General features: G+C 39.4%; 1 protein-coding gene across 1 annotated transcript; it reads left to right on the top strand.

Annotated features, from left to right (window-relative positions):
* Positions 1 to 8988: 8988 nt before the first annotated feature.
* LOC132261972 (fork head domain transcription factor slp2-like) lies at positions 8989 to 12762 on the top strand. Its single transcript, XM_059761054.1, has 2 exons — positions 8989 to 10259; positions 12685 to 12762. The coding sequence occupies exon 1, from the start codon at positions 9113 to 9115 to the stop codon at positions 10244 to 10246; it is 1134 nt and encodes a 377-aa protein (XP_059617037.1). The 5' UTR covers positions 8989 to 9112; the 3' UTR covers positions 10247 to 10259; positions 12685 to 12762.
* The last annotated feature ends 1749 nt before the right edge of the window (positions 12763 to 14511 follow it).

Below are 14511 nucleotides of genomic sequence, written 5' to 3'. Positions count from 1 at the left end.
AAAAATCAACAAATTCCATGCAAATTGAATGTCTCCACTTGAGTTGCAGAAATATAACATTTTGCTTTGCATTTTGCCAGGACAAAAGGTACAAAGTGATATGAGAAAAAAAGCACCGCCGCCACGGAGGAAATGCAGTGCCTGACATGAAAGGTCCTCGACATTTTCTCCCTTGTCACGGCTCAACACCCTCAATGCAACCGCCAGGAATCGTGCTCAAGATGCAAAACACTTTGTTGTCCACTTTTTATCTTTTCCATCCCTGAAAAATCATCCCGCACGATTTCCATTGTTTCGCAGAGAGGAAACATTTTCCCTCTTTGCGATTGAAAACACCCCGGAAACAGATGCTCCACAATCAATGATCAAATTGTGGAAAATTCAAGTGCTTAAGCGTGTCCTCAGGCTTGATACTGATAAATTCTGCTCTAGTTTGTCCTGTTGCGGCTGACAAAATACAACAATATGACCAGCGACGACCCTAGAATTCACTTTATGGGCGAATTAACTTAACTCACACAGACTTTAAATCATGAATAGATTCTGATGAAAAAGGTGCGATGCAATAAAATCCTTTCTCACTCTCGTTACAAATTGAAAGACTTCTTCAACAAAAGCCACCTCCAAAATTCCGGTGGGAAACACCTGATCCTTTCCTTTCATCTTCATTCCCACCTTCAATCACGTTATTTCCATCTCAGATATTATTCTTCATCAAAATATGCCTGTAAAACTCATAATACAATGGCATTTTGTGTTGGAATTTTTCGCTTAATACATTTATAACGACTCCATCGTCCATAAACAGCCACATAAAAATATTATTTCTTCTTTTTTTGGCATTTTCATAAAACACGCGGCTTTATAATTCTGCCGCCATATAAAAAATCATTTTGTAGAATGTGGTGTCTTTTCATAGTTACAATCTTTCTGTGCATGGTTGCTGGTCAAAAGAATTGGTTCGTTTTAGGAGATGAGAGAACAAATCATTGTCCACAGTTACCCGGATATAATTTGCCTTCAGGAAGGAAACAATGTGCACAATATTCCATTTCTCGAGTGATCCGGGAAACTAATAATAATAAATCATAATGGAGGGATGTTTGTCCGGGAAGCTGTGCATCCACAGTGACCCCTTATTGATTTAAGATCACAACAAAAGTGTGGCCCAAAGAGAGCTCAACAGCATTCACTAAATAATCAACAAATTAATGCCACTGTTCAGGCACTTCCATGATGGATATTTTCAATTAAAAAACCATATTCTCGTATTTGGACAGAACCCGTATGTCCGCTCTTCAATTCATCACACCAAACTCATCATTTTCCCGCCAAATTCTCCTCTCGCCAGAGGAATGATTAAGGGAATTCTGTCCCTCACGAGGGGTTAAACACTACCCAATATGAATTCACTTAAAGTATCACTTGTGACTCGTCGTCGCCACAAAACTATAAACAAATTTTAATTCATTCTAATGCTGTTTAATTTATTTGAATAGTAGAAGAATAATTACATAATTATCAACTCAGGAAGGGCCAAAATAGGGAAGAAAACCCTCGGCTTATTTGACTAAGTGCGTGCGCTTTTCACTGGACAGCAATGAGAGAAAGGAAAAATATTTTAATGGACCCGCATTGAATCCATACCGCAGAATCTTCACTTTTGTGGTCACTCTTCCAGATATGTTGAGTCACCCAATTAATCTCTATACGACACCACAAACTGAAAACAGAGTCAATCGCATGGAAAACATGACGAATCTCTGTCACATTGACCACAATTGGAGGATGTTTTACATTAAATTGTAATATAAAAGCAACGAGAAGACATCAAACACCTATAGTGTCTATATTTATACCAGAGTCTGCTTTATATTTATAAACATTTATAGTTTAATATAAAATTTCATAACGTAAAAATCTGGGAACTTTTTCACTCATATCACAGTATTTTCACCGTTAACACTACATTTTTCAATTTAAAGTCCATGAAAATACCTTGTTTTCTACGCTTCCTTCTGTCTAGCGTCACAGCAAATAAAATTATTATGACCAATCAGTGACTGTCTTTTGTCGCTGGACTTGTAAGGAAATGCTCTGAGGCATTTCAAAGAAAATTTGTGCAATATGTCTCTGTACCCATGCTGAAGAAGACTGTAAATTACAGACATAGAAGGATAAAAATTATTGTTGCTCATCGGCCAAACAGAAGTCCCACACACAGTTTCTAAAAAAAAAATTGTCCAAAGACACGGGTGGAACTGCGTCACTAATCGATTCCCCATTGATCTCTTCCTCGTCCTTTTCGCTGGGTGTGTTCCTGAAAAGAGGACCAAAAAACTTTTCTCCACACTCCAAGAATTTCTGTACACTGCACAGGGATGCCTATTATCGGAGCTATCATGAGTGGGATTCTTTGGCTTGTCGCCACCCTAAAATGTCAATTGGTTCGAAAAAGGTTGTGTGACGAAGTAATTTTTGGTTTTAGTTTCGCTTCTATGTCTCAATAATCGGAGATTGTAAAAAATTTAATGGCCTTTCGCATGATGGTCCGTCAACGTTGTAGGTCTTTCGGTCGATACTCGGAAATGTCTGCGCTTGAGGAAAACACATCGCGCTGATCTTTTTTGCAACGAATTTATGTCAAATATTGCGACCAAATCTCAGATAATCACATCAAAATAGATGAATTTAGGATTATGTGAAGAGAATGTTTTGTACAACGCGTTGTCACAGAGGATGAGAATGTGATGTGAAGAATAAAGATCGATGCACTGCTAAAAACGAAGTCGGCTATTCGATTTAACTTTCTCGGTCCATATCTAATCGGGAGGCATTCAAAAACATCCATTCTGTCAATCATATTTCGGCAGGCAAGTGTAAAAATACCAGAGATGCTTGAGAGTGTAAGAATTTGAAATAAATCTCATGTGGCATTAACTGGCGAATTGGTGACTTTGTGCCGATGATCAGAAAAGCCGCTCAATTCAACCATAATATCTCTGCCCAGTGGAACACAACAAGTTGAAAGAGAGGTCTTCAATAGTTCAAGAAGGAGTCAAAGAAATTGTTGGTTTTCTCTGTCGGCATTTGACTTTTCTCATCTTTCTCTCCTTCGTCTTTTGGAGTATTTAATATTATTAGTTAACAAAAATATATATTTCATTTTTCTCCGCACGGCTTTTTTCCCATCTCTTCTTCACTTCAACTCCTCTCTATTACTGTTTGTGTGCTATTTTTCTTCAGCAGCTCTTTTGTGTTGTTGTTATTGAAATGTTAACATCTCACTCAGGCTCACCTTCTCGCACGCACACTAGAGATTGGCTGGTGTGCAAGAGAGAAAGGTTTCCGTTTGTCAACAGATTCTGACATGTTGGATACAATTTTTGACCTCAACATCAAAGGAATTCTGGTGGCAGAAAAGGGAGAAAAAGTCTCCTGTGGAAGCATTTTTCATCCTTCTTTGATAGTCAACATAAGAAGGTGTAGGCGGAGATTGGACGATGTCCTTTGATCTGCCGCGCAGTGTCCTTTTGCCCCGCAGAGACGCAAACACGTCTTAATTGTCCCCTCGAACTCTAATGACTCAAAATTTGTCTCATTTGCTTCTCAGAATTATTCTTCCTAAATAAACATTTATGTAATCCGTCAATAAACATCCAATCGTGCGCTTTTTTTCTCGGCTTCTTCATCTCTCCACAAATCTCTTCATGGTCGACCGAAGAAGTGCAATTTGTTCGACTCATTGAATGACCATTAATCATGAGATACGGTCGGCAGTCGTGTCGCGTATTGACAGTCGGTGGATTTAAGTCTTATGAATTTTTATCTGTTATGTCTTCATTGGCATTTTATTTATTTTGATCCAATTCCTCCTACCTCAGATAGCGTATTTTTTGCGCTAAGCCATGTCACGAGCGAAGTTTTGGAATTGCTAAACCGAATTTAGAAGGTTCCGACAATAACAGTTGCAGCTAACTTTCTACAGATATTACAAGGGTTCTAAATACTATGTAGAAAATTTCAGCTTGTTACGAGCCTATGATTACAGACTATATACACTTTTTCATGCATAAATTACCACTCATATTTTTTTTCTAATATATATTCGTAAATTCTTCACAACTTTCCTTAACCAACATGATGACAGAATTTCCAATAAATTTCTTTGGACATGAATATATGATAATTGGAAAAGTATAGTATTTCAAACGTTTTCTTTTCGGAATCTGTTTGATTTACCGAAAAGTCGGGTTTTTTCTAATGAAATTCCTTTCTCTAGAAAATTATATGTTTTGGAATACGTCGAAGTACAACAAAGGGCTCCGGATCAAACTACTCCATTTCGGTCTCTCTGCGACTCAGTTGAGAATTTTGTGGATAGAAAGGTCTCTTGCTGTGATAAAGACTATGTGCAATTTTTATCCATGAAAACAGTCACGTATATACATCGCAGACCCAGAGGGGAGGAAAACGAGGGTTATCGGACACCCTTAGTCTCATTATTTTAATGTTGCTCACATGAATAAATAAAATAAGGAGAGAAATTTGACCACAAATCCACCCGCCTTTCCCACCCTTCTCCACTCTTGCCAGTGCGTCTCTATTTTCTCAGAAAATTGAGATTCGAAATAAAAATAGAAGCATCCCTTATATGTGTGTCAATTCTCCATGGAAAAGTCTCGCGCTGAGTGTGCGTCTTGATATTTCCAGCGGCGTCATAGAAATTATAAATAAAAATATATAATTTCGAATGAGGATCTCATTATCTGCATTTTTCTTTGAGTTTAATTCAGTGAGAAAGTTTATATTTTTATTTAAAAAAAAATGTAGTTAACAAACCATTCATTTGAAGAAATTCACTGCCGGTGAAATGAATTCGGCGCACGATTCTAGTTGAAAAGGCCATTCGAGGGGTTGTGAAATTTGAGATATTCAATTTGATTTGTTGAGGCCTCATATTAGTCACTCTGGGACTTGTTTCGCCACCATAAATAAAAATATTTTCTTTTATCACCCCGACAGAGCGTGTATCAAGTGATACTTGTTCTCTGCTCGCCAATATTCCTAATTAGTTTCCGAAACTGTCCATTTGCATCGAAGCTTTAATGGGGAAATAATCCCGATATTTATTTTATTATTATGTCATTAAGCAGAATGACTCTTTTATCACAGAAGCGCAGTAAAGGAGCGCTTTTTCGCATTGCCACACGAATTGGGCGGCGGTGAAAGAGCAGCGCGTCTTCGCGCTGCGGTGCATTAACTTTTGGCGAGAGAGAGGCTCACGACCCCAATCAAGTAGTAAATTAGGAGAAGAAAACACTCGTTTTCGGTCGGGAGAAAGAGGCTTTTTGTGGAAATATGAGTTTATTGTGACTCATAAAAGTTACCTCAATAATTATACGCCAGTACGGGTCAGTACAAATAAATATCTTATATGGGTGGTAAATATTTTTGTACCAGCCTTTATTGCTCATCCCTTTGGAGGGAGGTTTTTCGGGAAAAAGTGTCCACATGTCGAGCGAGAAAGTTAAAACACGTGGTTTGCGATAGAACAAGGACGCATTTGGGGAATTATGACCGTCTTTGGCAAATTTCTCGGTCCTTGGAAGCAAGGTTAGGGCCTGTGTAAAGTCATTACGATTGCAAATGAAGATGTATGTCCACTTGGGGTTTTCCACCTAAATATTCTGTGGTACTACTGATTGGTGTCTTTTGTGGTTCTGCGGACTCAGCCTTGAGGGTGTGAAACTGCTGTGGATTTTTTCCTCAACTGATTTCCTCCACTATTTCGTCTCTGGACTGGACAAAGAGTCACAATATTTAACCTCATCGTGTTAGCTGGAGAGTCCAATATAAAGGCACTCAAATTTGATTATTTCTTTGCCCCATCTCTAATTCAATTGCCGCGATGCCTTCTGAAAATATTCCACAGAGTCATTCTGACCGAAATGTGAGGGGCCACAGTGTGAATATAATTACGACACATCCAATAAAGATTTTTGTAAATTATGAAGACTGAAGTCGCTGTAAGCAAAGCGAAATTAACCACAAAATTCTTTTTATATCATAATTTACTAGACACAAGAAACAAAACCTTCCAAATCCTTGGAAAAGTGTCATTAGCAGAGTGCCATCTCTGGTCATTTTGTCCAGAAAATGTAGAAAGGTATGGTTTAAAATTTTGTTAAATTCCAGAAATAGATTCAAATTAAGGGTTTGGCACCAACATTATATGGTCATAAAAAGACTAACATCCCCTTTTCGAAATGTATCCTTTGAGCCTGGTTTCAATTGTCTCGTTATGTCGCTGACATCAATTCTGAATATGCTCACTAAAACGTGTTCCGTGCCAAAATCCGCCCTTGCTCGTGAAAGGAGGGAATGCGTCGTGACGCAATTGCTGACTGTAAATAAATGTCGATTGAATGGTTGAGAATCACAGCTCGATTGTTTTCATTGCCACCACCATCGTAGCGCTGTATCAAGATGCCAGGGATGCGTGGAGGACGCCTGGCTGGCGGGCGAGGGTGTTATGAAAATAAATTGAGGGTGCGAGAGCACGTGTTGGGATGTGAAAAGTACGCTTCGAGTGGTGGCGGGAGAATAATGGGAAATATGCACACCGGGAAGTATTTGTGATGTATCTAATGATCCCAATTTGACCCATGAATATCTGAGCAAGGAAGGGGAATCAAAGTGACAACACGTGACGAGGAAAATGGTCGTGTCTCATGAAAGTGTTAACGACTATTTTTGCAACATTCTCCTTTTTTGTGCGCTCATTAAATATTTTTCGTCCTGAAAACACGCTCGACGGATCATTAAAAGTGAGGTCATGTGCCGATGGACGATAATTGTCACAATTCTCGAGAGGGAATCTTCCTCTGCTCTATTCGCTCAGCATCTGACTTTGTGGGATTAAGACTCGTAATCCCACTAAATTTCCTCCTCGTTTGTTTATTGGGTGAAAGTGGAGATTTTTTGGTCTCAGAAGAGCTCTTTCCGTCTGGGGAAATCCTAACAGTGTGGTTTCTTTCAATTGGATAATCTCACCAAAAATCTCCATATGATATGTGTCACATTAGTTCCAAATGTGGCAATTTTTCATGATGCTCCAGAGATTTCACAAGCAAAAATTTATGAGTGGGATTGACTGTGATTCTCCCTTAATTTCCTCATGCAAGATGTATTTTGGAAGAGGGTTTTTGGATTTTTATTAGATTTATTTTCTATTCTGGTCGCGACAATGTTTGTTGACAATGAAAATTCTTTGAATATTTCAATGGAAAATAACGTTGCAAGGAATGTAATAGAAAATTTAAATTCTGTGAAACCGATAAATACAATATGAACATTTTTGAAAAACTAATTAAGGACATTATAATCAATTGCTGATCATGTTTTTTCTGTATTGAGATATAGAAGTAATGTACCTAAATTGATTGGTGTTAAATTGACAAAACCCACTTTTTAATATGTTTAGTTATTTCAAATTAAATACATTTTAATTTTTCTTGCTTTTTGATCGACATGAAGAATTGGGGTTCGAGATTCCAACACAGGGTTCAAGAGAAAAGCTTTCAAAAACCCGTTAATCACCCTTTTCTTCTGTGAATTTCTAATTTGTAATAATTTTCTTGCTTTAACGAGAATTAAATGACTATTTAATGAGTCCAATAAAACTTTTGGCAAAGAGATAAAAATTTATCGGTCCCTCAACTCGTCTCAGCATGAGAGAACAGATTTCTGTCTATCTGGTTGTCGGCATGACTCCAAATCTCCTTGCCAGCAAGAGATATTTGCTTTGAAACCGATAGTTAGCAAAGGATAATCCCCACCCCATAAAGTCCACAATGACAAAATTGAGAGAAACCTTCGTGACTTTATGACCACAAAGAGTGAGAAGCAAAATTTGCCACTGATACGATTGTCACACTGCTGGCTTTGCCAGCAAATTTGCTTTGGTTTCCAAAAGGATTAAAATATTTTGCTTCGACCCACTGTTTTGTCCTTTCACGGTATCAAAATGGATTTTCCCCTTAAAATTTTCACTCATATGCATAATTATATTGCCATATATCTTGTGATTCCGTCGACCCTTTTTTCCAAGAATTTTCCACGTTCATTCCCACCCCGAAAAATGTGTGAAGATATATCATAGTGAGAGAAATACACGCCCAAAACTTCAATATCTGTTTAACTTTGATGTCTTCCGCGACGAAAAACAGTTTTTCATGTGTCCTTTCGCATCATTTCAACTTAATTATTTATTTTCCGACAAAATTGAACCAATGAAAGTGTCGAGTTTCGTTCGGCGTGACAAGTGTTGCCCAAAAAACCATTTTAATGAAATTTTTCATCAAGTTAAAAGGATAAGTTTTAAACATCTTCCGCCATCAAAATCCTCACACAAGGCGCATAAATGGCAAGGGATGCAATTTGCTGCATCTGCTTGTGCACAAAACCGTCAATTTTATTCCCTCTATGTATGATTTCTATCCCACCCCTCTTTTAGGGGTCTTTAATGGTAACCCAGAAATACGACACATCTCTTTATTCTATCCTGTAAACCTTATCGAAGCGCATCAGCCCAATGCTACAAATGACAATAACCACGTTTGAAAAACTTTCACCCATACAAGGAAAAATCGGGCGAATATATAAAAATTTCTCTCTCTTGCCCGCGCTCTCTTTGGGATTTGTATTGCAACAGACCTCTATTTATTTTGGCTTAATTGTGTAAACAAATTGTACGGTGGAACCCTCGACGTTTACAAACTCCACGATTTTATTTGGCCAACAAACATAAGCTGGGCGGAGCATAAACCCCCTACAATTCCATGGAGTTGCTCAGTAAGTCATACTTAACAGCATGGGATTGGTTGACTTGGCGCGGCAGTGGATTGGTTCAACCAGAGGTGGAGTTTCCGAAGGTATAAAAGGCATATGCAGGGGACCATTGAAACCAGTTGAGACACTGACTGCCGAGACTTAACACACGTTCTACTTTCTCGTGAAAGGCATTCATGCGTTCAGGTTTATAGTGATATTTCTGCATACAAAATTACTGACTGTGTCGGACATTGTGATCAGTGCTGAAGAAAGGTGAATGATGATCAAAGTGGAACCACCGCCGCCAACGATTATGAACGCCCAAACAGTCTTTGGCATGGCCCGAGCTCCCCTCAAGTCCAGCTTCTCCATCAACGCTATTCTGCCGGAGACTTTGGAAGAGTCATCACCCACGTCGACGCCCAGTCCGACACCCTACCACTCCCCGATGGAGTCTGAACAGGATCTCACCGATACGGAGAGTGATTTGGACGTCACGGGAACCCCACCGCCAATGGATTGTTCAAACGGCGCCAGGGAGCGCGACGAAGCAGCCGGTGAGAACGGAAGCGCCAGTCCCGCGCCCAAAGACGGAGAAACAACAGGCACTGAGAAAAAGGGCAACGAGAAGCCCCCATATTCCTACAACGCCCTCATCATGATGGCCATCCGCCAGAGCCCAGAGAAGCGACTCACCCTTAACGGCATCTACGAGTACATCATGAAGAACTTCCCGTACTACCGCGACAATAAACAAGGCTGGCAAAACTCAATTCGGCACAATCTCAGCCTCAATAAGTGCTTTGTCAAAGTGCCTCGACACTACGATGATCCCGGAAAGGGCAACTACTGGATGCTGGATCCATCAGCCGAGGATGTCTTCATCGGTGGCTCCACTGGGAAGCTGAGGCGACGCACCACAGCAGCATCACGATCCCGCCTGGCCGCCTTCAAGCGATCTCTAGTCGGGCCCATCTTCCCCGCCGCCCTGGGTTATCCGCAGTTCAGTCAGTTCCTTTATCCGCAACACGCCGCCGCCGCCGCTGCAGCTCCAGCCCTCCTGGCCAGCATGTACACGCGCTACGGCCCGTACACGCCAAGCCTGGCGCCAAAGCCACCTTCGCTGCCGCTCTCGCTGCCATTCTCCACGCCCGCAGGCTTCGGGATGGAGCGACTCCTCACCACACAAACCCCACCCGCCTCATCAGCAGAGTTGTACCAAAGACTCCAGTATCAGCAGCTCTTGCAACAACACGCTGCCGTGCAGCAACTACAGCATCATCCGCCGCCCTCGCTCCCGCAGACTCTACCCCCGCTCAGCCCCACGAACCCGCCACAGGCCACCTCGACGAGTCCCACGAACCCGTCGCCCATCTTCAAGCCCATCACCGTGGTGTCGCGACACAGTTGAGCAGCGCCAGACGGTGTGTATACCGAGTGATAATCTGCCTCCATTCCATCATTATCAGAGTGCAAAATAGGCAATTAAAGACTTTGTATTAGGTGGAAAACTGGGTAAAGGTCATTTGCCCAAATTACTTTGCAACACATTTTACTCAGGAAAATTCCACCCTTAGAAAGTATTTTGTCGCCATGGTAGATCATCATTAAAAACCATTCTCAAAAGATTATGTCATTATAGCAAGAACTTAAGTGGAAAATAATTATTTCTCTACCTGGACTTTATGTGTTATTAGGAAATAAAAATTCTCAATATGTATATATTTAGCAAAAGAAGTAATGTTTCATCATTCGAATCATTGTATATAGTGTAAATAGGAAATATATCAAATTCAAAGGAGTCAAAAAAGTAACTTCGTTTTCACTCCCTCTGCTCTCGTCTCTTAACTCCTGGCGTGAGGAAACAGCTAAACATTTGTGTCAATATTTACTTTATGACTTCATTGTTGAATTCTTCCTTGACACCATGAAATTGTCCGCATGACTATCTGCTGATTTCCTCCGAAAACTATTCACCAGAACACATTCTATTCTTCGTGAGCAAACCCACCCAGAGCGAAATGAAGGATTTTAAGATGAAAAATGTCGACGAAATTCGAAAAAATCTCCTTTATGAGTGTCACAATTGAAGACAAGCAGCGACAGAGAGAATTAATTGTTTAATTAAAATCCCAACACGCGAAAACATATAAACAAAGTGCATTGTGAAGAGTTTTATATCAAATATCGCATTCCTCCAGCTTCCTCCTCATTTTGCAGAGGTTTTTACTGAATAACCAAGCCTGAATTATTCCGATGAATAGAATGTCTTCCTTTCCGGAATAAATGTGTTGTATGTACACAAAAATATACATGGGGCATTTTGTGGTCGCTCCGAGATTGCCGAGGGATCTACAACTCGCGTCGGTATTCTTTGCAAGTGTCGTACACTCTTTATTAAGAAAAATTATTAATTCGATGAGATTTTTACGGGGATTCCAATACCACACACTTGCGAAGTTAATTATATCTTATGTCTATATTTCCAAGAGAATTTACTTGAAATTTTCCACATCATTTTCATAGTTCATAAATTTTATCCACCACCGGCACTTCAGTAATCTTCCTTAACATTTTACTGTGTGTTTTGTGTCACGAATAATTTCTCTATTTATGCTATCGTAATTCCTTCAAGTGTTAATTTGTCTTGTTTATCGTGCACAACTCTTGCTAATACGACTAAATCACGCAAATTACCCCATTAACCATTTAAACACGTTACACACGTTTTCCTCCCAAAAATTACCCTCTCTGCACAGAAATTGTCTTCCATCATCCAAAATTGATGCCTCTCTTCAGATGCTGAAGAAAACATTCAACTTAGATAACAACTCTGTTATGTTAATGAAAATTAACACGCACTAATTGCTGTTACTTTTGATCTTGTCTGTAACCCCTCTCATGTGAGCGTTAACGAACATGAATCATGTGGTTAAATAGCTGTGCAGAGACCTCACATCACAAGGAGTTGGGCATTTGCCTATGCCATGGAAAATCTCTTATAAAATATAGAGACTGTGCGACCATCCCTAAAACGCACTGAAGAAAAGTCAAGTATGCAGCAAGTGAATTAATTATCACCACAATAAATGGCATTAAATGTGTACAAAGGACAATTAATTTGAACTCATTTCCGTTCACCCAAAAGATTTCTTCACATAACCGGCGAGAGTTGGAGAAAGATATGATGATGGTTTGCGTTTTCTGGTGGATCTCTAATTGACGAGAATGAAACTTATGAACGAAGGCATTTGATCATCACGCGTCCAAGTGTTTCACAGTCGCACACATCATCTTGTATGCCACACATTTAAGCACTCAAAAATTTCTCCACACATGACAACTGGCGAGAATCAAGCGTGGGTGGATTGTTTGCTCATGACTTGACCACTGAGATACACTCCGCATTGAGTTTAATCACCAATCAGTAGGTGGTTCAGACTCATAAAAACATCTGGGAACGACAGATGGGGGAGATTTAGGGACAAAATTGAAAGTTACCACGCAGGAAGTCCAGATTTTACTAACAATTCTAAGAAGAGTGGGAGTTATGTAGGCATTTCGAAAGCTCCAATGTCACAGAAGCAACGCAAGCGATATCACTGAAGCATTGAAAAACATAGCAAAGCTTATCAAGTTCAATTTGTATATAATTTTCAAAAATCATTTGATTCATATTAATATGGTCATTGTTCTAGAACTCGAGTAATCTCATTCCCAATTACAATAATCAAGCTCTGATCTAAAAAATGTAATATCGAGTCAATGCGTAAAAATCATCATTGAAAATCCTCTTTGAATTGCACTTAAGTTTATTAAATATCGCATCTTTTTCTCTCTTTCATACAGAAATGCATAAAAAATTATTTTCTTCTCTTTCTGTTCCAAACGGTAGAATTTTTTTCCCTCTCAATTGATATCAAAAGGTATACCCAAGATTAAAGAGCAACTCAAAAATCCAAGATGTCCCAGTGAAGAAAGACAGATCAACCACAGTGTCATTCACTGAAAGGCATGCAGAGAGTTTATTGTGCTGCATAGTGAATTGCAGGGAAAATGAAGGAGTTTAATAAAATAAATTTCACAAGCTCGCTTTTAATTTAAGCACACACAACAATGCAAACGCTACAGTAACAATCTAAAATGCAACTTAACTCAAATGATGGCACACAAAAGGAGTTAGCGAACAGATTATCCAATTTAGACCGTGCTGATATGTGAGAGATGGACAAACAAATGTATTTATTTTAATAAAACAAAGCCTCACCCTCGGAAAAGACTCAAGTCACTCGCATTTTCACTTGAGGCATGAAATTATTTCCAGTCCAAGGATGGAGAAAAAACGCGCCGCACTAAATTGGCGGGAAGAGGAGGTCAGATGGGCAAAAATTGTGAGTTGAGCTGAAAAAAGCGCGCTCGCGACGGATTGCCAGCAAAAAACGAGAAGATTTTCAAGCAGTGGCATCCTCATTGCGAACCCTCTCAATTGACCTCTTATCCGGCCAAATTAATTCTTCTGATTCTCTCAAATACCTCCCCGAAATCGCGCTCCGTCTCATGTCACGAAGTGCCAACGGGACGTCTAATTACTCATTCACTCTGCGGGAAAATTATAGTTGACCCAATTTCTTTTTCGCTCACATCAGCAAAAAAATCAATTCACTACTTCTTAAATAAAGAGAATCACTTTTAAAGATGATTATGAATTAATTGTATATGTGGATATTATTCCACGCATGGATATCTTCTCATTTCCAATTGCCTCACAATAGCTCAACATCTCCACAATAGAATACACATAAGAAGCCACATCTTTGAGAAGAAAAGATGACACAGTCAAAACCACTTCAAGTCAATCTCCGTCAATTGAATATTACACAAAATTTACAGGCACGATCAACCGACCAATTCCATCATCCATAGATATGAGAGTGTGTCTTCCATTGTTATGTGTATAGTGTATTTATAAAGAAGCGCGCAGATGTCGAATTCAATTGAGCACAATAATCAAAACTAAAGAGTATTTCCAAGAGTCATCGAAATATATTCTTACAGACGCACGGCGAGCGCACGGAGAGGAAGGAAAAAGAACCCAACAAGGATCTTCAAGAGTCAAGAGACCGTGGCAAATTCGTTGTGGGAATTTCTGCACACGGAAATTCACTGCCTTCAATTGACTGAAGCCGAGAAGCAATTAATAAACTGACCTAATTGATTGAAATCACATCCGATTGCGTTTGTAGTCTCAACTGAGATTAGCCTGAATCGTGATTTGAGCCTTTAAGAAAATTATTGATCAAAATATAGCAGAGAAGATGATTAATTAGAGACCAAAATTCGATATGCTTAAATATTCAACTCTTTCAACAGGATCATGATACAGATAACAGTCGGCGCTTACGACACTCTCGTGGAAGTTCAAGTGAACGTCCTAAGACATTCTTAAAGACAAGGGTATGAATGTCAAAAGCAAAGTAGACAATCAGTTCATGAATTTCAAACGATAATCCCTGTAATTGAATGTTTCTTAAAGTGATCCTACAAACTTCGTAAAATCAAATTAAGCACCCATTTCAAAGCCCCAAATTCCTTCCCATTTAAGTCAATACATCGTAATTGTATTATGCGTGACAATTCCTTCATTGACCACAAGATGAAATTCATTCTAATTTAGTT

The sequence above is a fragment of the Phlebotomus argentipes genome, unplaced genomic scaffold, assembly GCF_947086385.1.
Source record: "Phlebotomus argentipes unplaced genomic scaffold, Phlebotomus argentipes genome assembly contig_15, whole genome shotgun sequence".
In the NCBI taxonomy this organism is placed as follows: domain Eukaryota; kingdom Metazoa; phylum Arthropoda; class Insecta; order Diptera; family Psychodidae; genus Phlebotomus; species Phlebotomus argentipes.
Note: the sequence above shows the minus strand (reverse complement) of the source record. Positions and strands in the feature narration are given on the sequence as shown.

Coding starts and splice junctions, on each gene's coding strand:
- LOC132261972 (XM_059761054.1), top strand. CDS start 9,113: ATGATGATCAAAGTGGAACCACCGCCGCCAACGATTATGAACGCCCAA.